Source organism: Gopherus flavomarginatus, chromosome 5 (genome assembly GCF_025201925.1).
Source record: "Gopherus flavomarginatus isolate rGopFla2 chromosome 5, rGopFla2.mat.asm, whole genome shotgun sequence".
NCBI lineage: Eukaryota > Metazoa > Chordata > Testudines > Testudinidae > Gopherus > Gopherus flavomarginatus.
Genome location: NC_066621.1, coordinates 153,230,879 through 153,255,490, shown reverse-complemented (window position 1 = coordinate 153,255,490; position 24,612 = coordinate 153,230,879). Strand labels below are relative to the sequence as shown.

General features: G+C 39.9%; 1 protein-coding gene across 4 annotated transcripts in view; it reads right to left on the bottom strand.

Moving 5' to 3' along the window:
* Positions 1–902: 902 nt before the first annotated feature.
* Positions 903–24,612, bottom strand: part of FERMT2 (FERM domain containing kindlin 2) — a 124,772-nt gene continuing 101,062 nt past the window's right edge. The window contains exons 5-17 of one of the 4 annotated variants that reach the window (XM_050952597.1): positions 23,295–23,327; positions 22,641–22,866; positions 22,436–22,538; positions 21,912–22,019; positions 18,118–18,252; positions 15,818–15,867; positions 11,860–11,984; positions 9,174–9,280; positions 8,622–8,843; positions 5,901–5,921; positions 5,161–5,285; positions 4,616–4,757; positions 903–2,278 (exon numbers count right to left, since the gene is read on the bottom strand). In XM_050952597.1, the coding sequence (XP_050808554.1) occupies positions 2,105–2,278; positions 4,616–4,757; positions 5,161–5,285; positions 5,901–5,921; positions 8,622–8,843; positions 9,174–9,280; positions 11,860–11,984; positions 15,818–15,867; positions 18,118–18,252; positions 21,912–22,019; positions 22,436–22,538; positions 22,641–22,866; positions 23,295–23,327 (1,571 nt within the window). In that variant the 3' untranslated portion in view covers positions 903–2,104. The remainder of the gene's footprint in view (positions 2,279–4,615; positions 4,758–5,160; positions 5,286–5,900; positions 5,922–8,621; positions 8,844–9,173; positions 9,281–11,859; positions 11,985–15,817; positions 15,868–18,117; positions 18,253–21,911; positions 22,020–22,435; positions 22,539–22,640; positions 22,867–23,294; positions 23,328–24,612) is intronic. The other 3 variants (XM_050952598.1, XM_050952599.1, XM_050952600.1) reach the window with 3 other exon arrangements.

Below are 24,612 nucleotides of genomic sequence, written 5' to 3'. Positions count from 1 at the left end.
CATGGGAGGAGAAGAAAGCTACCCACCTAATCACCAGTACTGGTTTCTAGAGCACCTGGGCTTCCTCTGGAGGTGATCCATCCAAGTACTGACCCACCCAGACAACACTTGTCTTGTGAGCTAGGATGGGATCACGGCATAAGGTCTGATCCATCTGGGTGACCAATTACTCTAGCAATGGGCTCATGACTAGATGGTACTGGGGCCTACTCCTTCACAGGCTCTACTTTCATTTTCTTCCTTCATGACTAAATACAATGAGCTACACAACGCAATAAAGAACAATTCACAACATTTTTGGTTTTGTGTTGTATCAGTTCGTAGGTAGCCACCAGTTTAGGGAAAAAAATGTCACTGTGAAATGAAATGTTTTGTTTATGCAAAAATGAAAAGCAGCCTATGCTGGTGGAAGAAGAGTCATTTTCATGTGCAAACACTTAGGAAGGTGGCTACATGCAGCTGTCATTAGTGGGCAGGGAGGTATGGCTGGTGGGGTTCATATACGTCTTTTTCACATCCTGTATTAATGTTGTCATTCTGCCAGCTCTCTCCAGACAAGATTTATATAAAGGAGATATACTACGCGCAAGGAATAAAACAGTGCTTGCCAATGGCCTTAGGTCCTATTCGTTATTACTTGAAGTGAAGTAGACCCTAGAAGCCCCATTCTTCTAAGTGTTGTACATCCCCACAATAGACACTGTCCCAATGAGCTTACAGCTTAAATAGGCAGGACAGACAACAGGTGAGTGAAAAGGAGGGATCTCCATTTTACATATAGAAATAAGAGTCATGGAGTGTAAGTGTTTTGCCCAGGGTTCTACAACAAAATCCTTGTATGAAATCCTTGGGTATGAAATTAAGATTATTCTACACAAGGCAAAAGAACCAGAAGTGGAAACTGAACATTAAATAAAAGGTTTGACTTTTATTTAAAATAAAATGCATTTGTACATAGTCTTTAAACCACAGATTATCGGAACACAATACTGGTTATTTCTTGGCACTGGGCAGGGCAGGAGCTCCCTTAATAGTGTTAATTCTGCACTGGTGCAACATATGGGGACACCCAGACTCCAGGCATTAGAGCTAAGGACAGTGTGGCACAACGATAACAAAGTCATACTTAACTTAGATAAAAAAGTATTGTATGGCAATTTTTTCCCCCCCTAAATTGCTATCCATATCCTTTAAAAGCACTATATAGTTAATGCTGACACACTAGATCTATGCAAAATTCTAGTTGGCTTGTGAGACTAGTTAAAAAAAACTGTACAATTTTATAAAATTTGTGTTTTTACATAAGTTACACAAAACCTATACTTCATAGACCTTTACTTCATATTGTAATGAAAAAATTTGCATATCATAGGCAGACAGTGAGTATGCTGGTGAGTACTAAGAGTGTTGTAATACAATACGGTGTAAAAGTAAAAAAAAAAAAAAAAAAGAAAAAGAAAAAGAAAAAGAAAAAAAAAAGGAAACAATATAAATGATTATCCAAAGGAAAAAGTTAACACATAAACCAAACTATAACAGACTAACAGAGGACTGTTCTTCAAGGCCCCACACAATTATCTTCAAAATAATGTCAGGCATCTGCAACTGTCCTGATTAATGTAGTGTGAAAATAGAGATCAAAATTCTAGTCAATGGGAGGAGGAACTTCAAAAACAGGAGGTCAAATTTACAGTATTAAAAAAAAAAAACCACTAAAGAAAAAACATGCATTAAACATGATAAATAGACTTCATATAGTTTAAGCCCTGGATAGCTTTATAGTAGATGGCTTAGAGTTCTCTTTATAATTTGGCTATCTTAAATCAGTCAACTCTGATCGTAATCTGCCCATTGCGTCTAAAGACCAGAGGCAGAATTTGCTACATTATGTAGCCTATAAACTGTCTCTTCATAGCAGATTAACGGAAGTGCTCGTTAGCGCACATACATTAACTGGTCTGGTAATGCAAAAATTTCCATGATTTAAAAAAAAACAGATACATTTCAAGCTTACTTTATTAAGCAGCATATTTCAAATAACAGCTTTTAAAAGTTAAATATTAATATGGCCATGGGGTTTCTCTCAGTATACAGTACATCAAACTCACACCCAACCACTGGTAAGTTTGTAGAACATCTCTTCGTCTAAACTTTCATTCTGGTCTTTTGCTCGCGTTGACAAGAAGATGTAGCCACCAATGAATTCATGAACCACTTTGCAATCCACCTCCGTGCAAATGAAGGACACCCTTACATCATCTGCAAACTCTACAGTAACCTACGGTGCAAAACACGCTGGATTAGGATCAATAAGATGGTCACGTTTAATTATACCAACTTCAGGCGTTTCCCCTCTCCACATTTCTATGCTTCTCCATTAGCCCAGATGTATTCTGCATTGTCTAAGCAAACAGTTATGTAGCTTAAGATGAAGCAAATATTTTTCTTGTCCAAACATTTTAAAACTACTTTGCCCGGATGGAATAAGTCTCCCTTGTAGCAAACAACTGTTTAAAGTTTCATGCCTGATATTCTGTGTCTATTTTCTGAAGAGAAAAAATGATTGATATAGAACTATTAGGGGGAAGGATTTGCCCCCCAAATTACTAGTTCCCCCCCCAAGAAGCCTATTGTGATTCTATTAACAAAGTCTCTAATTTGAAGTCTTCAGAAAAATCTCCTTCCGGTGATGTACTGTTTATTAACTCTTGAGGCCAGTAGTGTTGCTAGCCCACACCAGTCAGACTCTGGGATAAGTGAAGCCAACAAGTTCCTTGCAGAGGATCTAGTCTGAACAACCTGAGATACAGTAACTCCTCACTTAACGTTGTAGTTATGTTCCTGAAAAATGCAACTTTAAATGAAACAATATTAAAGCAATCCAATTTCCCCATAAGAGTTAACGTAAATGCGGGGGATTAGGTTAAAAGGCAATTTTTTGGGGGGCAGAAAAAAGGCATTATATGCTGTACAGTACTGTACAGTGGTGGGGAGGTGCCCCTGGCTTACCCCTGGGGCTCAGGGCTGGGGGTGCAGAGTCTGGGAGGGAGTTAAGGTGCGGGAGGGTGCTCAGGGTGGAGGTGCAGGAGAGTGCTCAGGGCTGAGGCAGGCAGGAGGTGCAGAGCACTTACCTGGGGCAGCCCCTGTTTGGTGCAGGGGGGGTGCAGGAGGGTCTGCGAAGAGTGGCACCACCTCCATAGCTATGATTCTGGGAGCAACAGGCACAGGCAAGGCCACCCAGAACGCAGGGGCTTTAGGGGCCGCAGGGCCGTGGACTAAGAGGATCCCTGGTCCCTAAGCCCCTTTCGGAATGTGGCCCTGTGAGCACGGCCCAGAAGACACAGGAGGAGCAGGGGAAGCCGCGCAGTCAACGGCCAGAGAGAAGCATCATTTTCCCCTTCAAACGAACTTGTGCAATGCTCCCTTGTAAAGTCAGCCAAACAAACAATGTTACAAGGGAGCACTGCACAACTTTAAACAAGCATGCTCCCTAATGGAGCAGCGACGCAACTTCAAAACAATGTTAAGCGGGAGGACGTTAAGTGAGGCATTACTGTATCGTGGCTTAAGGAACTGGTTTAAAAAAAATCCAAACTGCCCCAAAATTAAAAGCTACTGGGACGCATTTTCAGCGCTCAGCCTCTAATTGTGCTTGGGTATTCACAAACATGTGCTCTTTAAATAATCTACCACAACAGTGGGAAGTTTTAACCAAGCATTGCACCTGCAAAGTGCTGGTGGGAGTTTGTGCATGCATGAGTAAAAGCTGGTTAGAGGACCAGCTCGGTGTTTACACAAAAGCATCTTATACTGACTGCCTATTAGTTCCACCAAACTCTAAGTTGTGCTGCAAACAAAAAAGTGAAAACTAAAACAAAAAAACAAAATCTAGGTAATTTAGCTGTATGCGGTAAGCAGTCCAGCATTACCCTCTTAGCCCAGAAATTTGATTATGCTTAGGTATCGGGCTGCGTATTTGCACACAAACATCTGCTGAGTAATAAGGGTCTAATTGGGGTTTAGTGAAAAAAGGTCACGAATAGTTTTTAAACACTGTTGTTTTGTTTTGTTAAAAAGATTTTCTTGTTGGAGTTAGAAGGAGCTTTTTTGCTGACTTTAATGGAAGTAGGATAGGTCCCCAAATGATAAACACTGATTATACATTAGAACTAAATGTCTTCCTAGAAATAGCTTCACAAAAAAATAAAATCAGAAAACTTTACTAGATCACCGAGACACATAGCTACCCAATCTAGACAATCACCAGGCCCACTTAGGTGGGGGAGGTGTGATACAGTCCTTATTTCCAAGAAGGTAATAAAATCTTAAGTGGATTCCTTATAGTGTATAAGAAACTCTTGGGGATGCTGTAAATGAATTAGCTTACACAAGATTGAATTGCACTCAAAAATAGTTTAAGAAGAAATCTTGGACTCAAAGGAGAGAAAGAGAAATAGTTTATGAAACCAAGCAGTGTCCTCCCATGTAACAAAATCAGGAGGAACCCTCAGGCTAAATCTAAGTCATGTGTAGTTCTAATCAAAAAGACGCCTTACAATGGACATTTGGGCAAATAACAGTGTCTCCCCAGCTCTGTAAATGCAACCTTGCTTACCATTTTTATTTCCCAGTTTACATTCCACTGTTTCATGTTGCTGAATCGCCACGTTTTAATTGCATCTCCTGTGCTTGCATCCATTCTGATCAGTCTGTTGTAGGCAATTCCAATCAGCTCTTCTTTCTTGCCCCCTTGGAATCTACAACATTTAGATTTATAAAAAAGAAACCTTACACAGATGTAGAAATGCTGTGTGTTCATTGATTGAACTGACTCATAAAACAAGCTGAACCAATGTAATTTTAATTTTTCTTTCCAGTGCTGATGCAACTTACTACTTCAGAGCTACAGAGAAAGAATCAATAAAGGCAGCAACAGAATAAAATTCTTCCCCACACATTTAAATCGAATTCTAACTATTACATGCAGACAATGTTGCATGTGAAGTTGTAATTATGCATACTGAAGCATTTCACAGAAGTTGTCTGTCTAAACTACACCGTTCTCAGCTAGAAATGTCTCACGGTAGCTTCAAATATAAGAGAATAATCTACTCATTTGTACATGAAATTTTACCTTATTACTTAAGCAAAACCACTGACCTTGCAATAAAGTGTGTGATGCCAAATTCAGGTAGAGACTGCCAAGCTTGAATAAATCGCATCTTGGCTTCAATTAGACTCATCTGAGCTACATTCTGATGGGCCTCCAATATCCTGGCTGTGATCTGAATGTGATTAGACACAGTCTTCAGGCAACCATTGTACGTTTGAAATATAGTGTAAGCCATGCCCCCACCCAAAACCATAACAAAACTAAAACAAGCAAAAAAACCTACACACCCAAAACCACTCATAAGATGTCAGACTCCCTGTTGGAAATTTTAGTAAGTCAATTACACTATTAAACAGATGTTCTGCAGTTTCTAAACTGCGTCATATGTCATTAGACAAGAAATGGATTATGTCACAGAAAACAGCTGCCATTCTTGCCATAGTTGTTAAAAGATAAATATGGAGCTGCTTTTACCTAAGCACCACTAAATATTTGTGCGTGTTATCTTTATATACCAGGTATGATTATAGATGCAAACGTTTTGGGCACACATTCAGTTTCAAGACGCAAAATGAGAATCAACTCCTGAAATGTACATTTCTAGTATAAAGGATTCTTATTAGCAGATTGACAGCATAAAATCACTGGGGATCATCATTAAAACTAAGAGAGTTATGTTCCTCTAGGTGTTTTGTTTTAGGACTACTCTCCATGTGAAAGGGTTTTAAACTATTTTTTAAATTAAATTTATCTGAATTTTATTTTATTTATTTTTACTGTCACTTACCAAGTCTCTTATATAGCCTGGCTGTAGATGACAATGCGAATAAAGGAAAAGGAAGCAGAAAGAAAAAAAAAGCAAATCAGAAATATGGCAACAAAGCAAAGAAAAAAGTGCAAATTATCTGCAAACTGAAGTTCAAGCAAAAAACATGCAAATTTTCTTAGGAAGGAAAACAGCAAAAAGTGAATGCAAGCATGAAAAAGGGAACAAGGAAACAGAACCATCCCTCATTCTACAGCCATCAAAAATTAGGAATGTCTCATTCATCTAGAATGATTCATGTATGTTTTATAGGCATTTCAGAATTCAACTGGTGGCCAAAGTCAAAAATAGAGTGAAAATTCCCATCGTCAGCCTTCTTTCAAGGTCTTTGGTTGAATGAGATTCAAGTTTACTCCTCTTCAGTGTGCGCAAAGCCATTTACCATTAAAAAACCCAGTAGCTTCTGTCGCTTTAGATATGAGGAAAATATCCCCATAGTACCCTTCTCAGAGAATAAATTAAAAAAAAAGTGCCCCAAACTACAAAGATTCTAAAATTACACAAGGAAAGCAAAAATTAAAATTCCTATCTGCTTTATGCATCCTCTTTCCTGAAGATACAACTACACTAAGGACTGCAACTGTCAACGTGGTCTTCTGTTTATATTGGACTGAATGTTTCTTAGATGTAAAACCACAGAAATTCATTGCTCTGAGCAGAGTAAATGCCACAAAACCAAATCAGAATTCACACATCAATATTTAAAGACTATGAACCTATTGTGTTTCTGTCTCAGCATTTCCTAAATCCATTTGCAAACCTGTAATATTGCAAATGTCAGTTTACAGTAAAACCATGAATCAGTTAGAGGGCTGGTCTGTAAACCAAGTGTCCATATCACCACAGCCCTAAGCAGACCAACTCATCCAGCTGATACAATATTTAACATGATCAATGACATTCACATTATAATGACCTATTGAGATCATTAGTCCAATAATGAGACTATATCGGTTAGTGAAAATTTCACGTTTATCTTTAATGGATCAATGGATATTGTAAATATACATTTCAGATAAACTTGCACTTGGTGAGAAGTTTTCCCCTCAAAATTACCCTCAACTGAATATATTGCAGTAGCTTGGTGTTCCTTTTTAGCTGGCAGTCAACATTCCATGAATTCCCTGAGGGCAGCATTTTCTCCATTCTCCATTACTCCCCCATCACATGATGCTGTGGGATAAGCAGCCTCAATGCAACTTACACAACCTCCAGGACACTAAGAAGAAGGAAACTAATAAAATGCAAAGGGAGCAAAACTGTGGAACATTCTTGCTGCCTTTACAAATAAAAGGATCTATTCATACTTAACTAATCTTTTAAAGGGATCTGTGGCTTCAGAATTGTTGGCCTGGCTTTTTACAAGTCTTTAACTGCTATCTCCAGCGTTGTGCCTATTGCTTCTTAACCAAGATATAAACACACTGGGTAAATAATACAAGTTAATATTTTCCCCAGTATCTATTTTACTAAGCTCAAGTCTACAATGCCTTATATTATGTTATATATGCAATCCTTCCCTATCCTCATGGATATAAAGGCTTATTCGGAGAATAATAAGGGCTATAGAAAATGAAATTCCACTGCCAGGAAATCATACTGTGCCAATAAATAGCTACATTTTCCCGCTTCTTTGCATGGCAACCCCCCTTCTGATTTCCAGAGACAGGATTCAGACACAGTAATTTAACTACAGATTAACAATCAGTGTACTTGAGTTTACTAAATCATTAAAGAGACACTGAGCAATGCTTTAGTTATTTTTGCAACTTTAGCCAAATACTGTGTGACTTTGTGCAACCCATGGATTTGTTTGTTTTGTGCTAGAAATAATTTGATTTTACCATGCACTGACTAGATACAGATTACGACTCAAAAATTAAGTCACAGTTCTTTAAAAATACATATTTTCAATGGCTGGTATTTCATCTATTTACAAGTGTTGAAACAGTGTGAATAAAAAAATACAGACTACACTACAGCAAAGCCCGCATGGAACATTTTGTAAACAATGGGAACCTAAATTAATCCCAAGAATTCCTTCATGAGCTTTGAGCAAGTAAACTGAACTAAAAATCAATTCCTGCTGTTGATTTACTCTGCCACAAACATCCCATTACACTAATATTAAGAGGTACACAGAATTGACCAATATACTGATGTGCAAATGTTCTATAATATGGTACACAGAAAAGAAGTTCCAAAAATGTGCGTAATTAACTGACTCCCATTGTTCAGACTCTGGGAGACTGTCAACGTCTGCTATCTCATTGGAAATTTGACATACGTACTCTGAATAAAACAGTTAAGATCACTGGGACTACATGCTCCAATCACTTGATATTGGATCAAAACCACAAACTAGATTGACACACCATTTAAGTAGAAGGATTGTCAAATTCTGTTAAAATGCATCAACATCTGATGTACCTAGGATGAAATCTTAACTCCACTTAAGTCATCTACTGACATCAGACACAGGTTAGGGGTTTGTTACAGGAGTGGATGGGTGAGATTCTGTGGCCTGCATTGTGCAGGAGGTCAGACTTGATGATCATAATGGTCCCTTCTGACCTTAAAGTTTATGAGTCTATGACAAAACTCCCATTGATTTCAGTGGGGCCAGGATTTCACTCTTCGGGTTAAACACAAGATTTCTGGAAAATGACTAAACTCCAGTACCTGTTTGTTCTTGTACTTTTTCAGGTAGCGAGGTGAAACCAGACATTCTGGATTAATGTCAGTTGTGACTTGTTCTGGGATTAACTGTGGATCTGGGTTCAAATGCTGCATCTTCAAAAATGACAGAATATTCTGAACTTCTAAGTTGTACGAGCTGTCCGCCATGGTCTTGCCCTTGGAAGCTAGCCTGCAGGCTGCCATCCAGTGTGCGTACTGCTTCTCCTGCAATTAAAGGAAAAGTGGCACTCAAATGGAAGGCAAATCTTTCTTTTTTCTGTTCAAACAAAGGTCTGTCAAATTTTTCAGTACAAGAATTGAACTGAAACATACCAAGAGACATATAATGAGCCCAAAACCCGACCAAAGTGTAGGATATAACAACGGTACATAAGGAAAAGGAGTAAGGGCCAGTCTTGTACATTACATCTATATATGCACAATACTGTGTGTGTGTGTGACTCAAAAGAATATGAACAGCCTATCAACACGCAAACCATAGTGGAGGAGTATATTGGGGGCAATGAGAAAACACAATGCCAATCACAGACTTACATTATCACAGCGAAGCCAGATTTCATTCATACCATCTGCAACTGGAATCAGTAGTTTGATATTAAACTTCTGACCAGAGATGTTTACGTCAGGAGTAACTTCACACCCTGTAATAAAAGAGCTAGTGATTAGTGTGTATGGAGACACACATGCTCTAAAAAAAAAAAAAACCACTCCAGTCTAATAGTATTAAAACAAACAGTGTCCCAGGGATATGATGTGTTATAACCTGGCTGAAGAATGTACACCATGCTTTGTTTTTAAAGCAGGTAAAAAATTAAGGGAAATCAGAACATGATGTTAGGAGTAAACTGATGTCTTGCAGCTAAAGCCAGAGCTATCTGCCTGGTTGCAAAGGGTGTGGTACTGCAGATAATAACATAAGACCACATTGCGGGGTTTAGCTAACTGTTTAAATTACAATCTAGGCTTTAACATTTCAGCTTCTGTGGTGAATCATCTCCAAGATGATGGAAGGAAAAATGAAAAGCAAGATCTATTTCGATGGAGAACAACAAAAACACGATACAAGTTCAATTGAATTTGGCATTACACAATTTGTTTGACCCTTCATTTCCTCTCAAAATGGACCAAAATTTTGAACGGAATTACCTAGTCTAATAATTCTCTTATAACAGCAAAAACAGGTGTCAGGTTGGGTGTCACTAATCCGAAACTATCATTCTGTAAAAATTACATGGGTTGGGTGTTCTGCTTACATCTTCAGTGGTGAGGCACTAGTTTTCTTCAAATTTGGTTGCTGAAAAGTCTTAAAACGTTTATATCAGATGTTAGGCATTTTGAGAACTCCAGTTTCTTGAAAACATCCATGTTAACGTGGGCTTCATTTCAACTCAGTCTCCAAGATTATTTTAAAATGCAGTCAGAAGCAGCAACGTCAAAAGCTCCCAAAAAGGTATTCCAGGCTACACATCTCCGTAACTATAGTCTGAGGTCATTTGGCAGCCTGTCTGTTGTTGCTTTCATGGTAAAAAATTAAAGCTGTCAGTAGCTTCTGCTGTTCCATAGCCCTCTGAGCTGGATTAGTTGACTTCTGAATATAAGAAAGGCCAGCAGCCTTAGGAATTTTAAACATAACGTGCAAGTCTTGCAGACCATGTTCGAGTAAGGGCTTGTCTACATTGGCACTTCAAAGCACTGCAACTTTCTTGCTCAGGGGTGTGAAAAAACACCCCCTGGAGTGCTGCAAGTTTCAGCGCTGTAATGTGCCAGTACAGACAGTGCACCAGGGCTGGTGGTAGCTACGTCCCTTGTGTAGGTGGCTTTTTAGAGCGCTGGGAGAGCTCTCGCAGCGCTGTGTCGTGATTACACAAGTCATATTAAAGAGCTGCCGTGGCAATGCTTTAACGATGCCAGTGAAGATGTGCCCTAAGACATGTGTGCTTACATAACAGGGGAGAGGAAAAAAGGTTGCATTTGAAGAGAAAATAATGCTATTTACAACTCATTTGGTGAAATCTAAACTTGATTATTTCAATAAATCCATCACAAAAAAAATAGGATTACAAAATATATAGCTCCTATATCCTCTAACTTATTTTTGCTTCACTCTAAAAGCCAGACACATGAACCATCAACTAAAATAAATGCAGATTTCAACAGTGAACTTTGAATATTTTTACTGTGTGAAAACAGGCAAAGTTAGGGTGACCAGATGACAAGAACAAAATATCGGGACACACGGGGGGGCAGCCACAGGCTCATCTCCCACACCTCCCACTGGAGCCACAGGGGAAGGGGGATATAAAGACTGAGGAAACCACAGGTCAGGGGCGCACAGCCCTGGATCTGGACACAGCCCTGTCGCAGGTTGGGGGTGCAGGGTCCTGGCTCCCGCCACAAGCACGCAGCTCTGGCTCCCGCTCGCAGCCCAACCACAGGCACAGTGCCCCAGCCGCAGCCCCACTGCTTACCTGGGGGATGAGTCCCACCCACTGGAAAGCACCTGGCAGGTTCCTCTGGCTCCTAAGTTCAGTGGCGGACAGTGGGGTCTCCACTCCACGTGCTGCACCTGCCACAAGCACTGGCTCCAGCTGCCATTGGCTGGAAGCTATGGGGGTGGGACTTAAATGAGTAGCACGCAGCGCCCCAGGGTCAGCGGCAGCCGGGGGTGGGGGGAGAGGATGTCTGTGCCCTGTCCGCGCCTGCAGCTCCCGTTGGCCGCGATGGAGCCAGCGCTTGTGGTAGGTGCAGCATGCAGAGATCCCCCTGGCCACCCCTGTGCCTAGGGGCTGCAGGGTCCTGCTGCCTGCCGTTTCCTGGGAGCGGCCCCAAATAAGCACTGCTCGGACCCCAGGTGAGTGCTCACCAATGTACTCCTCCAGCCCCGAGCCAAAATATCAGGACAAATGGTGTCTGGTCGGGACGCGGGACAAACAACTAAATATCGGGACAGTCATGAATTTATTGGGACGTCTGGTCACCCTATGCTAAGTTTTCCACGAGCCTTCTGATCCATACAGTATCATTTATGCTATACTCACAACCACTTATTTAGAAGTGTATTTTTACATCATATTTAGAAACCTCAGTCACTTTTCCTTTAATACTCAACACTAGAATGACATCTGAAGAGTAAATCAAAAGAAATGAACGTAGAAATAAATGGTGACAATGACAGACTTGTTTGGACAACGTTACTAGAACGGCATGCGTCTCTCCTTACCTCTTAAGTTCATTTGGTGAGCTGGAGTCCCACTGGATTCATCTTTGCTTTTATAGCAGGAAATGGATGTATCTTTGAAGGTGCACCAGTATTGCTTGTAACCTTTTAGCGTCAGTTTCTTAGGCCTGCCAGACAGGTTGATGATATTACTACATTAGATCTGCAATTCACTTGGGTAATAGTGCTTAGTTTAAGGGACACCACAGGTAGCTGGGCTCTTAAGCTGATCTTCTGTACTTTGAACATGTCCCACAATGAAGTTCTTATATTCAGAATGCCAGATACGCAGCTTTTCCCCTTGCTCACCTCCCCAACCAAATCTTGCTTCCACAGGATTTAAAACCCCTCACCTTACAATGATGTACAGTAAACAAACTGATGCACGAGTGATCCCACTGGATCAGTAACTTAGTTGCACAGTTATACGTACACTTATTTTCCGTTACCCTCTTACAGAGAAGATTTGTTCAAGAAAAATAAAATAAAGTTACAAGCTTGGACTTTTGAATCCAAGTACTTTCATAGGGGACAAGTATCAGGGTAGCTCCTACTAACGCCTATAAAATGAAGCTTCCATGAATCACAGAAAAAGGTTTTTTCTTCTGTAATATTAAAAGAAAGTTATTTATTACTTTGAAAGTTAATGCTTTGATCATTAAAAATCACAATGCTTGTTAAACAAAAAAAATCAGCAGCCAACCATATGTAATCTCTTTTAGGCACCTGATTTCACATGGTTTATTACAGCTGTCTCTCTTGCTTGCCCCTTACAAAGGGGCCAGTCTAGTGAAAGGTTTCGGTTCCCTCTCTATGGGAGTCATGGACGCTAGCTCCAAAACTGGCCACTTCACTCAGCAAATGGCAGCTGGTCCACAGAAGCCCTTCATGATATTGTGTCCCACCAAGCCACAAGGAGATGAAAAAGCAGCCATCCACATGAGTGAAACCCACAGAATTCTAATCCCCACCGCATTGGATTTTACATTTCACTCCAGCGGATCAAGTATTTTAGTTGCTAATGAGTGAACTTCGAGAAAGGTTTAGGAGGCTCATTCCAGCCCCTCTCCGGTTTGCTCAGCTGCTGCCCTCAGAAGCTGAGCCTGGGCAGGGGGCAGCCTGCTACTGCTGCAGCCAGGAATTCTCCCAGTCAGCCGGGATGCTGCACTGCACCGGGGAGCGTGGCTGGAAGAGGCTCTGGCCCTGCCCTATCATCTCCCAACCCAGAGCTGGCTGCTGGGGGGACCACTTGACTGCTTGGGGGGCGGGAGGGCGGAAAGACACTTGACCCTTTGTGACCCTTCCATGAGTCATCAGCTACTTCTCTGCTTGTCCTACTGCCTCCATTTTAAGGATAGAGAGCACTATGGCGCTCAATAAGCCTCGGACTACACTGTTCAATCCCAACATGTGAAATGTAAAGAGGAAATGCCCAGGAAACAGCAGGAAAACAACTGACTCCTCCTGTCAAGTCTAAAGACTGTAGGGAGTGAGACGTTCTTGGTATTGGAGGAAGCCTGGAAAAATGTGGAGGAAGGGTTAGGAGGAAGTCAGGAGGTGTGGGAGAAAAGCACAGCCAGAGGCCCAGCTGTCTCAATGATTTGTTCCCAAACATTTAACTGACATTTTGGTCTCAAGATGAACAGATGTCTGGTCTCATTCATATTTTGCCTTTCCAGTTTTCTCCATCCTAAAGTTCTGACACCACAATAGCCCTGTGTGTGGTTGTGGGAAAGAAGGCACAGTTTCAAAAAGTTTGCCACTGCCCCCTCAGTTTTCATTTTAAGATGTTCAGCCTCTAGCCAGAGAAGAAGAGTGAGCAGGTTTTTCTGTCGTTTGTCTGCGTGTCTTGGAGCCACGTTTCCTTTTGCAACCCTCATTTTATTCCTTTAACCTGCAAGTGGCAAGGCAGGGCACTTTGGCTACTAAGCTTCATCATCAAGCTGGTAGGTGTGAGATAAGTCTCTCAAGCCCCAGGGACAACAGTACTTCTTTCATGAATTAGTACTGCAAATTCTACACTGTAAAACATGCCCAAAGAATGCAAAGGAAATGTCCCATCCAAGACTAGGCCAATTTATACATAGTCATTTCAGTATGTTTCTTATAACATACTGCCTGGCCCCATTTTTTAAAAATAAGTTCTCACAATACACTCTAGTCTCTTTATAGGTGAGGTAAGTCTTTTACATTTAAGATACAGATGCTCCCTGGGTTATGCAAACCCGACTTAAGGAAATTTGCACTTATGGAAAAAGTTCCATAAATTCCATAAGCTTTGGTTTTTTTGGCGTAATTGCCCGATTTGCGCAAAATTCGACTTATGCAATGCGTTCTGTAATGGAATGCCCTGCGTAAGTCGGGGAGCTTCTGTATTCTATTTAGGAAACCAGATGCATATAGGAACACACCTTGGTTTCAATCTATATCATCTACTGCCTGTTGAGTAGCCGCAGCTTGAGCTGAAGCCATTCTCAGCACCTCAGACACATATGGCTTTTTCTTTGGTGGAAGGCTAAAGAAATGTAACAAAGCACCGGTTTGTCCAAACTACAGCAACAAATTTGACTGAAATGCAACTACTTAAAATGAAGCAGGTACTGTAACTCAAGTGAATACAAAGATGATGTTTATACCACGGTCTGGAGAATTTAGGATCCTCGACCACCCAGTGCTTTGTCTTATAGATTTTTTATATTTGTTTAACTTTCTGTATATTAAAAATTCAATTCAATTCACTTCCTCTTTCCTTAGGCACATGGATCCAAGAGAGTTTAGTGAGTCTAACACCTTCCAAAAGATAAAGGATGTTTGTCCCACAACTAGAATTCTAGTTAGCCAATCAGCTAGCTTCCCAAGTTATGCCTTTTTTATTAAAAAGTATATCAAACCGTATCAAAAACCAAGACTCTCTCTTTTAAAGAGAATTCACATAGATGAATAGAGTCACTAGCCCTGAAACTGTGCTCTAGTAATCAAAATACACCACAGAGCCCCAGACTAAGTCAGGTACTAAAGTAAACTTGATAAATATGCATTACAAGATGGACAAAAACTTTTTCAGTAAACATATGACAGGTTATGGTTCAAGAAAACAACCCACTAGACAATAAAGGTTAATTACAACCCTGTTCTCATGCAGTTGCTTTTCTTCTGTTCCTAACCCATGAAGTTTCACTGAGATCTATGCAAAGATTCCAGAACTTTCATCATCTCCCTAACACAATGCATAGTGAATTGCAAGAGACAGCCACGACTGCCAAAATATTAGTCAAGATTCAAACATGACTATTCCCAGTTTCCACATACTAATTCCAATTTATAACTAAAAAAGCACTATGTGAGCTGTAAGAGGCTCCTTTTGGCAGCCAGAAAAGAACAGACAGATTAGAAGGACGCTTGTTTATTATTCTTCATTTAGTCTCTCAAACTAAGAAAAGCACTTGAGTAAGGTTTCTAGTTACATGATACAGTTCTAATTTTAGGATAGCTTGATTAACTTACTGGCATAACATAATATAAACATTTCAGCACCAGCTACCGGTGAAGAGTAGCCAAAGCATGTCCCCTCCCCCAACTCCAGTGGGGTATGGGAGGGAGGATGGGGAGGGGCATGGAGCAATGAAAGACAGCAGTTATACATTTGAAGAATTGAATCACTGTACTAAAAAAATGTAGTAAAGCTATAGCTGAGTCCTTAAAATAACATTAAGTGGCCAGTGTATAGGATAGATGCAAAATAAAGTGGAAATAAACAGGAAGTTTTAATATTTAGAGCACTGTGGTATTTTAGCTAGTCTGCAACTATGAAGTCAATGTGTTCGAAGACATTTCACACAAATCCAAGCAGTGGCATGCAGCAAAGAATCCAGACAGCAGGGTAGAAAGGGAATTATGCAGTGCTGTCATTATTTATTCATTGACATCAGTTTCATAAGCGTCTCTTCCCATCAGTACTTACTTGAACACTTTAATGTAGTCAGCAAGCTCAGGAATCGAAGTGATGTCACCCTGAAAATAAAAGGTCATTCATTTGATTTGTCTGCCAGATACAAGACTCAGTTCTAGGCTGGGAGGATCCAAAAACGGGGCACTGGGGACAGTGATTCAGTTTTTAGGACAATGCCATGCAATTACTCAAAGGCAATTTCCTCAGTGATGAGGGGGGAAGAAAGCTTGATAAAACTTCATCGCCAAATGTCAAGGGCTCACAGATCACAGTCTACTTTATTAGACTACAGTTTATTTCACAGACTGAGAAGTAAATTCACTCCAAAGAAGTGCTGCTTTGAAACTCTTTTCTCAACACACAAATAGTAGAGAATTGACCCATTAATAAAGGTTTTTAAAAGGTCAGTACTGCACTTGAAGTTCTGGAGTTGATTCTACACACACACAATTGAAGTAGTTTAGGACTGGCCTGGTGTTTGAAAGCATAGGTTCTTTACGACATCAGAGCTTTTTCCTTGAATACGAGCCCCAAAAAAGATGCTGCTTTAAAATAATCATGGAGGGTTGTTTAATTGCTTTTAAATTGTTTAAAATGGCAATCTTTCAGTATTTTCACATTTGACTATATCCCCAGAACATATCTATGGATTTCAGATTAAACAAAACAAACAAAATATTCATCCCAAGGCAGATACTGAAATGGACAGTCTCAACCAATATGTCATTTCTAAATTTCTTAATTCTTATCTGGCAGGGTAGGCTCCTCAATATTATGGTTTAAATCACTTTCAGTGGCACTGAAATCTGAAGATTCCTCCTATTAAAAAGCCACTATTTATGTAGCATCTGACAATTTTCTTCTTCCTACTGTACATCCATCAGAAGCAGCACAAGTTAATACTTCTAAAGCTCTGTTATCAATGATACCTCAGTAAGCAAAAAAATCCATGTTAACTTCAAAGATCACTACAAATAGTTTAAAAATATACTTAAGATGGCTCCTAAAAGAGGAAAAAGAAACATTTGAAGGTTTTGGTCTTTTATCTCAGAAGGGTTAGAACATAAACACGTGAATTCAGAGCCGGCACAAGTGAGTGATACTCCACTGATTGGAGCTGTCCCTCTGAATGAAGATACCGAAACCTTTCAAGATCAGCATTTGGCTTTAATTCTTCTTTCACAGTTCTAGTCTATGGAAGAGCCAAGTACTACAATATTACTGTGTTTTAGAAGTTTTATCATTTGAAACTAGTCCTGGTTGGACTAGGGCTCCTAGGTGCTGTGGTAATACAAACGTGATACAGAAAAAAACCAAACAACTTTGAAATATATTAAGCTACTTACGGCCAAAAACACTATCCAAATTACATTTTCACTATAACTTTGTATGAAAGTTATATGTGAAGAAGCACGGTGGCTATTTTTGGCACTGTAAAGCTTTGTTAATTAATTAAGGAATAGTGGAAAAAAACGAAATCTATTCAGAACTGAGTATTTTCTAAGCAAGTAGAAGAAACAGAAATTCATGTATTTCATTTGAGTTTTCCTTGACACTGCTGTATTTCACACGTATTATAATGGCTCCAGTTTTAGTGAGGCCGCACTTCACCAAGTTTTCCAACTGGGTAACCTAAAGCTTAAGGAGGCCACTGTGACTCGCCCGTGGTCACACGGGCAACTTGTGGTTCATACGGGATTAGAATCTAATAATCTTCATGCCTCACAGTCTGTTGCTATAGCCACAAATGTATCGTTATACTGAATTTCTACAGGAGGATCTTTATATCCTAGCTGATTGGGAAACATTGTGACAGGTAACATTTGGTGTAAAGGGATACACATTAGAACAAACAACTTGAACTATTGATACACGTCAATGGGTTCTAAATTAACTGTTAATACTCAGGACAGAGAAAGGAGGTATCGGAACAGCTCAGTGAAATCATCTGCTCAGTAACAGTGTTGGCCAAAGAGTATTATATTGCATTAAGGGTTAGAGCACAATGCCAAAAATACTACACCTTCACACTACATGGCAACCCTATGCTTAGTTCTAATCAATCCTTCTTATATTCAATACAGCAGAAACAGTGTCCAGGGAGGGACAGTGAAAACAATCAGAGGCATGGAAAAGATTTCCAGCCGAGGAGCAATTAAAAAGATTAGGCCTATTTAGTGCAGAGAGGAGACAAATAAGAAGGGACTAAAGAAGGAATGTTGCTTCATCAGCAAACTTCCTACAGTACTACTGTTAAGTCTGTCTGATCACAAGCATTTATTCAACTTTAAGAAGAAGTGATTAACTCTTACCAAAATTGTTGATGTTTTACCACCTTCTAAAGTAATTTCCAAATCAGACAGGGCAGCGTCAACTTCATCAACTTCTTTGTCACTGTTGTTCAAGTGATTTTCTGATGACATGATTGATAGTTTGTTGATGTGGTACTGAAACACAAGTTAGAGACCTTGCTGATTCTAAATACATTGTATTTAAATTTAACAGACTAATAAAACACCTATCTGACCTAGCAGAAATCTCACTACTGTCACATTCATTGTCACCCACTTAAATAGCTGTAAGGAAATACCAAAAAGAAAACCATGGTACAATAGGATAGCCCCAGGGATTACACTGCATGACCAGAGCAACGACATTCGGAGAAGAGGCTGGCAATCCATTTGAGATGAGTGCTGTGCTGTTCTACATTACAGTAACTAGAAGATAATACAGCTAAGTTATTGCACTATGCTCCCATTTAAAACACTGTACTACAAGTATAATTGCACAAACTTCCATAGACTCTACTGGGCAAACAATGGACTAGCCAATTACAAAAACAGGCTACATTCTATCACCAGTACACCAGAGTTTACAGGTGGACATCTGAATCACAGAGCTTATGGGTGGGATTTTGAAAGCATGCTCCACATTGGCCTAGCTCAGCTCCCACTGCAGTCAATAGGAGATTTACCATTAACTTAAATGGGAGCGCAGTCAGGCCAATGCTAAGCGTTTTTGCAAATTCCACTCGAAGTGACTTGGCCAGGATCACAGCGAAACCATAACTGAGTCAGAAACTGAACCCAGATTTGAGTCTCAATCCAGGGCCTTAATCACAAACTCATCTTTCCTTACTCAGTTTATAGTACGTGAATGACATAGTTGGCTCTACACAGGTTTGGGTCCAGACAACATGGTTAACACGTGGCAGACGATGGCATAAAGCTTTTTGTGTAACCATAAAACACTTTGCTGTATGGTGCCAGTAAAACTAGTCTGGCTGATCCTCATCCTTTCTAGCTTTCCGTGTGACAGAACATCTCAGAATGTACTGCCTCATGGGTTGCTGGTGCTGCTTTGTGAATTCTAGGAGCTATCTCCCAGGCAATATGGGATGGCTCCCAGATTGTTTGTCCCAGTTTATTTTGGGAAAAGCTCAACTAGACTGTGTGACAACTGTGAACATGCAAGCCCAGCTGACATATGACTTTGTTGTGAAAAGACTGCTGTGCAGACACCGCAAACATGGACTTTGTAATAGGGTCCAGTGCTTACAATTCTGGTTTTTAACTAGGTCATGCTATACTCAATGTAGACATAAGCACATCTCAACTCGTTATAGTCTTCTCCGGATTTTGCAGGACAGACATAACCAAAAAACCCCCAAAACGACAACCTAATAATCTATCCTAGGCTACTACAAAGTTTATCCAATTACTCATTCTATACCAGAAAGGTGCAATGGGAAATGCAAACTTGAAATGCAAATGGCTGGTCTTATGACATTATTACATCCTTCCCACACCAATACTGGGGCACAGGATGGAAACTAGTCTCTTCCATTCCTCTGTCATTTGTGGCTGCTTCCATCTGCTCTAGGGTGTTGGGAGATCAACTCTTCTGCCCTCTCTGCTAGGGTTCTTAGTTTTCTCTTCGGTTCCCTTGTTTCTTCACATCAGTTGGCTTCCACTTGACAGCCTCACGGGGAATCTGTGGGTTGGCATACACAGTGCATGCCTCAAATATGTCCAGTAATTCCTGAAGAGCTGCTGATTGGTGATTTCTCAGCTCTCTCCATTGGTGATGAAGTCTTTCCAACAGTGCCCAGAATCTTTTCTAGGTACTTATTTGGTTTACTATCTAATATTTTGGTAGATCTCCACCTCACAGCCCTATGTTAGCACTGAGATTATGTTTACATTAAAAATCCTCAGTTTTGTTCTAGTGCTGTATATCTTTGATTTCCATATCTTGCTGAGTCTAATAAATGCTGGGGGTGCCTTTCCTATCCTTGATGTCACTTCCTTCTTGAGGTCTCCATTAGCCAATATGATGCTGCCCAGGTATGTTCTATTTTCTTGATATTTCTGTCTTCTAATTTTATATTACTGCTTGATGCCTGGGTTTCAAGGATATTTGTTCTAGCATAACTAGTTTTGAGCCCCACTTGGCTGCTATTTTTGCCACATTGTCTGTGTAATTTTTGGGGGGGATGTCATTCAGTTGCAAAATATCAGCAGCAAAGTCTAGGTCTTCTAAGCATTTGCCATCTACCCACACTATACCAGTGTTTGCATTATTATAGATTATTATAACAAAAAGAATGGCTGGGATTGCTATTTCAGCAACTGCTACAATCTAAAATTCCTTCTTTGTATTGTCTTGCAATAAAAGCAGCATTGTGCACATTCAGAAAAGTATCCATGCTCCTTAAAGATAGTGGTATAGAAACAACATTGAGATCTACAACAAGTCTACCATACTAGAAGAAATTCTTCAAAGCAGTCAGTGGATCAGCTGCATTACAGACTGCCTCTCCAGCTATGTAGCTCCAAGATAGTTGCGCGCCTCTGGGTCAATAGAGATCACAAAGCCCAGCAGAAAGCACACAAAGCATCTCAGCTGTGGGGATATGGTTGTGGAATGAACTTCCAAAGGAGTATAGACAAATCTAACCAGCTTCAGGAAATGTTGCAAAATCTATTTGATAAAGCTTTTTTAATCATAACCAGAATGGCATTCATAGCAGGATCTGCTCCCTCTTTTACCCCACCAGAAAAAGACAAACAAAAAATCCTACACCCCCAAGCAGAGCCTCATAACCTGAGGAAGAACAAGAGCCAGAAATTCTATTAGGGACCTTGCTATTGCCAATCTATTTCATGCAGCAGGCACTCACGCACTAGGGCAATGGGCAGCAGTACAAAACCCTAAAATAGAAGTGATCTTTCTAGGGGAGAGCTATTTTCTCTGGTGTTCATTCAATAAGTATTTTTGAAGGCAGAAACTTGTGACTAAGTAGTATAATCCAGAGAGGATATAACTGCCACAGCAATACCACACTTAAATCTACAAAGCTGAAACTGTTAATGTCACAGTGGATGTCAAACATCATGCATCTTGGGTTGCTCTTACAGGAAAACTGGAGGATGAACTTATACATTCTTGCTTTCTTTATTCTTTTTTGCAAAATGACTGCTATGGGTTGAAATCCATATAGCCCCGGATTTGCTAGGCCAGTGATGTTTTTGCATGGGTGAGGAGGAGAGAAGCAGCCTGGCTGCCAGACAGACTTAGGACCACCCTTAGACTCAGTTTACAATCAGTCTTATGGAAATGAATGGTAAAAGCATTCGTAGGTGTATTACCTATGCCAGATTTGCACATAATATTCTCCACAAAAGATAAATAAATAGCTCTGGAAAACCCACAGATTATCACCAGCTGTTCTAGGGGCAAAGAGCCAGAAACATACAGTTCAGTAACCTAATGTACTTGTATTTTTTTTTTTAAAAAGGCAAAAATTAAGAGTCAAGTTAGATACAAACAACTTTGAGGAAAATAATCTAAATTCCTTTTCATACGAAGTAATAAGAAGCAAATATTTAAATTACCTAAAAAGTTTAAGTAAACACTAGAGACTAGGAAACCAGCCAAGTTTCATTAGAACAGAAAGTTCAGCTTCCTGACAAAGATAGAGCAAGGCTGTTAATGAACTAGTTGCAGGGCAGTTTAGCTTCAATGCACCCCTTGATTTAAAGCCTACAGAAGGCTAAAAAATTGCAACTGAGTTTGATTTTTAAAAAAAGGCTCTGTCTCTTACCTGCAATGCTGCGAACATCATCATTTCTTCTTCTGTACATTCTATTTCTTCTAAAAGAATAGCCCATTTAGATTGCTCATAAAGCTGGTTGATTCTGATTGCATCGTACTATAGTGAAACACAAACACACACCACACACATATAAAGCACCTGCAAAAGAAGGCCTGGGGCCCTTTACACTTCAAACATATCTAATTAAAAGAGAATAAACATCACGAGACTTATTTTTACATCCAAATTTCTACTTGAGATTTAAATGCTAAACCACTTTGACACTGAAACAATCAGAATTCCCTGAACAGATGCTCAGGCAACCACCTGATTTTGTTCATTTGGCAGAGTCTTGATGTGTAAACAAACAGATTCAAATGATACATACAATGTAAGACACAGGACCACATTTTCAAAGACTGGCAGCTGAGCAGCTGCCCATACAAATGGGCATGCAGGCATTCTGAATGCAGACACTGGTCTCCACTTTTTGAACGTTTGGCCATACGTACAAGACAGAAATAACTCAGTACCTTTGGATTCAAGTCAAAAAAGTTGTAATATTTGAACCGGAGCAGTAAGGCCTCATTTTCTTTCACATCTTGTTCCATGAGCGATCTTGATGAATCCAGCCATCTGCAAGTTGTCAACAACAGAGAACAAAAAAGGTCCGGTTGAGTCTTTGTAACCGTTTTAAGAATGCAGCTTAAGTTTTTAAATACATGTCTTTAAACTCACCCTTGGTTGATCTTGGCTTTATCGAGAAGTGCCTGCGGCTTGTACATTTTTGCTAAGATTTCTGGGGATGTAATTGGCTGGCTGACAGCAAGTATACCAGGATTCCCTTCTGACAAAGCACTATCTCCAAACCAAGCTGAAGTTGGAGACAGAGGGCTTCCATCATGAGAATCATAGGTGGGTGTCATGGTTTTGCTATAAAGTCCTGGACTTGAATATATGCTTCCTAACAGAACAGAAATAACATGTGAAGTTAGCTTATGTTCTGTACACTCAATGCAAAGCTAATACAGTAAGTAGATTTTAAAAATCATGTGACTTAAAAAAACAACAACACCCTGACGCTGCACTGCTTGTTTTCCTATAAAAAGCTAACCTATTTTAACTATCCTTGATAAACAAGACAGCTAGAAAGTTCACTTTACATTTAACCCATGTGAAAATTCTCAGAAATCCACTCTTAGGGGTATGAACTGTGCCTGCTTATCTTTCTCCAGCACCTAGCACATTGGGGGTACTACTGGAGACAATCATCATAGGCAATCCGTTGCTTACGAATTTTGGAAGTTGAAGTTTAGAGGAATAGGAAAATAAGGAGACAGCCAAAGAAATCACAGGAGGCGGGGACAAAAGTCCTAATGAGGTGGGGCTCACCTTTCACTGGGCCGATGTAAAGAACATCAGTGCCTACAGAGAAGGAAAGAAAGGAAGTGAGCAGGCAAGAGGGAGACAATGAGAGAAGTCAGAAACAAAAAGGGACAGAAGGTGAAAAACATGCACAACTGTAAAAGACTCAGAATATTCTGGTTACATTATGTCATAATCGTTTGTTTTCACAAGTTGGACTTCAAACCAAAACTACTCTGTTTAAATCATGCCCTAATTAAGTCAATTTTGACAGCCTCCATACATGTGAGATGTATCAGTAAGAGTAGCTGTTGTGATCTCCTGACTGAACCTACTGCTGCTCACTCTTCAGAACAGTGTGTGGTCGCCTAGCCTTAAGACCTGCCTTTTAAAAATAGCTGATAATTATTCCATTGAGTCTGGTAAATTTTTCAAGCACACAAATTCTATTTGAAGGAAGTTTTCAATAACCTGGGGAGTGGTGTAGGGGTCATTCACCACAGTTTTTATGTTTTCCACAGTTTTTATGTTTTGACACCTCACCTCTGTAACAAGTTATGAAAGTCTGTTAGGCCTGATCATGACTAGCTCTCTTCAGCAGTGATCACTTTTCCCACTGTGTTTATTTGTATTGAACATTGGAACAAAGGTGTAAACCTGAGAAGGATATGTTTAAACAGATTCTTGGTCTTAAAACTAGAGATGATGTGGTGAATTGGATATACAAAAATCTTCATTTTTATTTTTTTATTAATAAAATGGCTTTGATTATACACCAATGGCCTGGATTCTCTGAACTCTGTAATGACAATCTGAACAGTTTATTGAACTGCCGAGACACCGGGAGTTAAGATTTCTCAACATGACTGCAAATTGTCTTGCCCCTTTACTGTGCTTAATGCTGGCGAGAGTCCAGCTACCCAGATGCAAAACAGTTCCTATTTAGTAATTTTCAAGATACTTGTTCACCTTGCCACAGTGTGTTGATCATCTCAGCTGTTTTTGAAAGGGAAGAAATATGCAGTTGATCTGTATTCTTTGCCTTTCTCTAAACCGTGGCACATCAAAAGTAGAATTTAAAATAAACCAACAGGTCAGTTTGTAAAGGCTGCTTATTTTCACTTGAAAATGTGTGAGACAGATTATGTGTGTATTAAGTGGGGTTGTTATGGGTTTTTTGTGTAGAAAACAGTAAATCTGACATGCATATTCCTCCAAAGTGTGTAGTATTTGGGAGGTTTGAGTTCAGCATGAAAGCTGCTATATAACAATCAGACTTTTCAGCCAAGTCCCAGCAAGAGCAGAGAGAAATTGAATCTTCTGGTTCAACTATTTGATTTAAGAC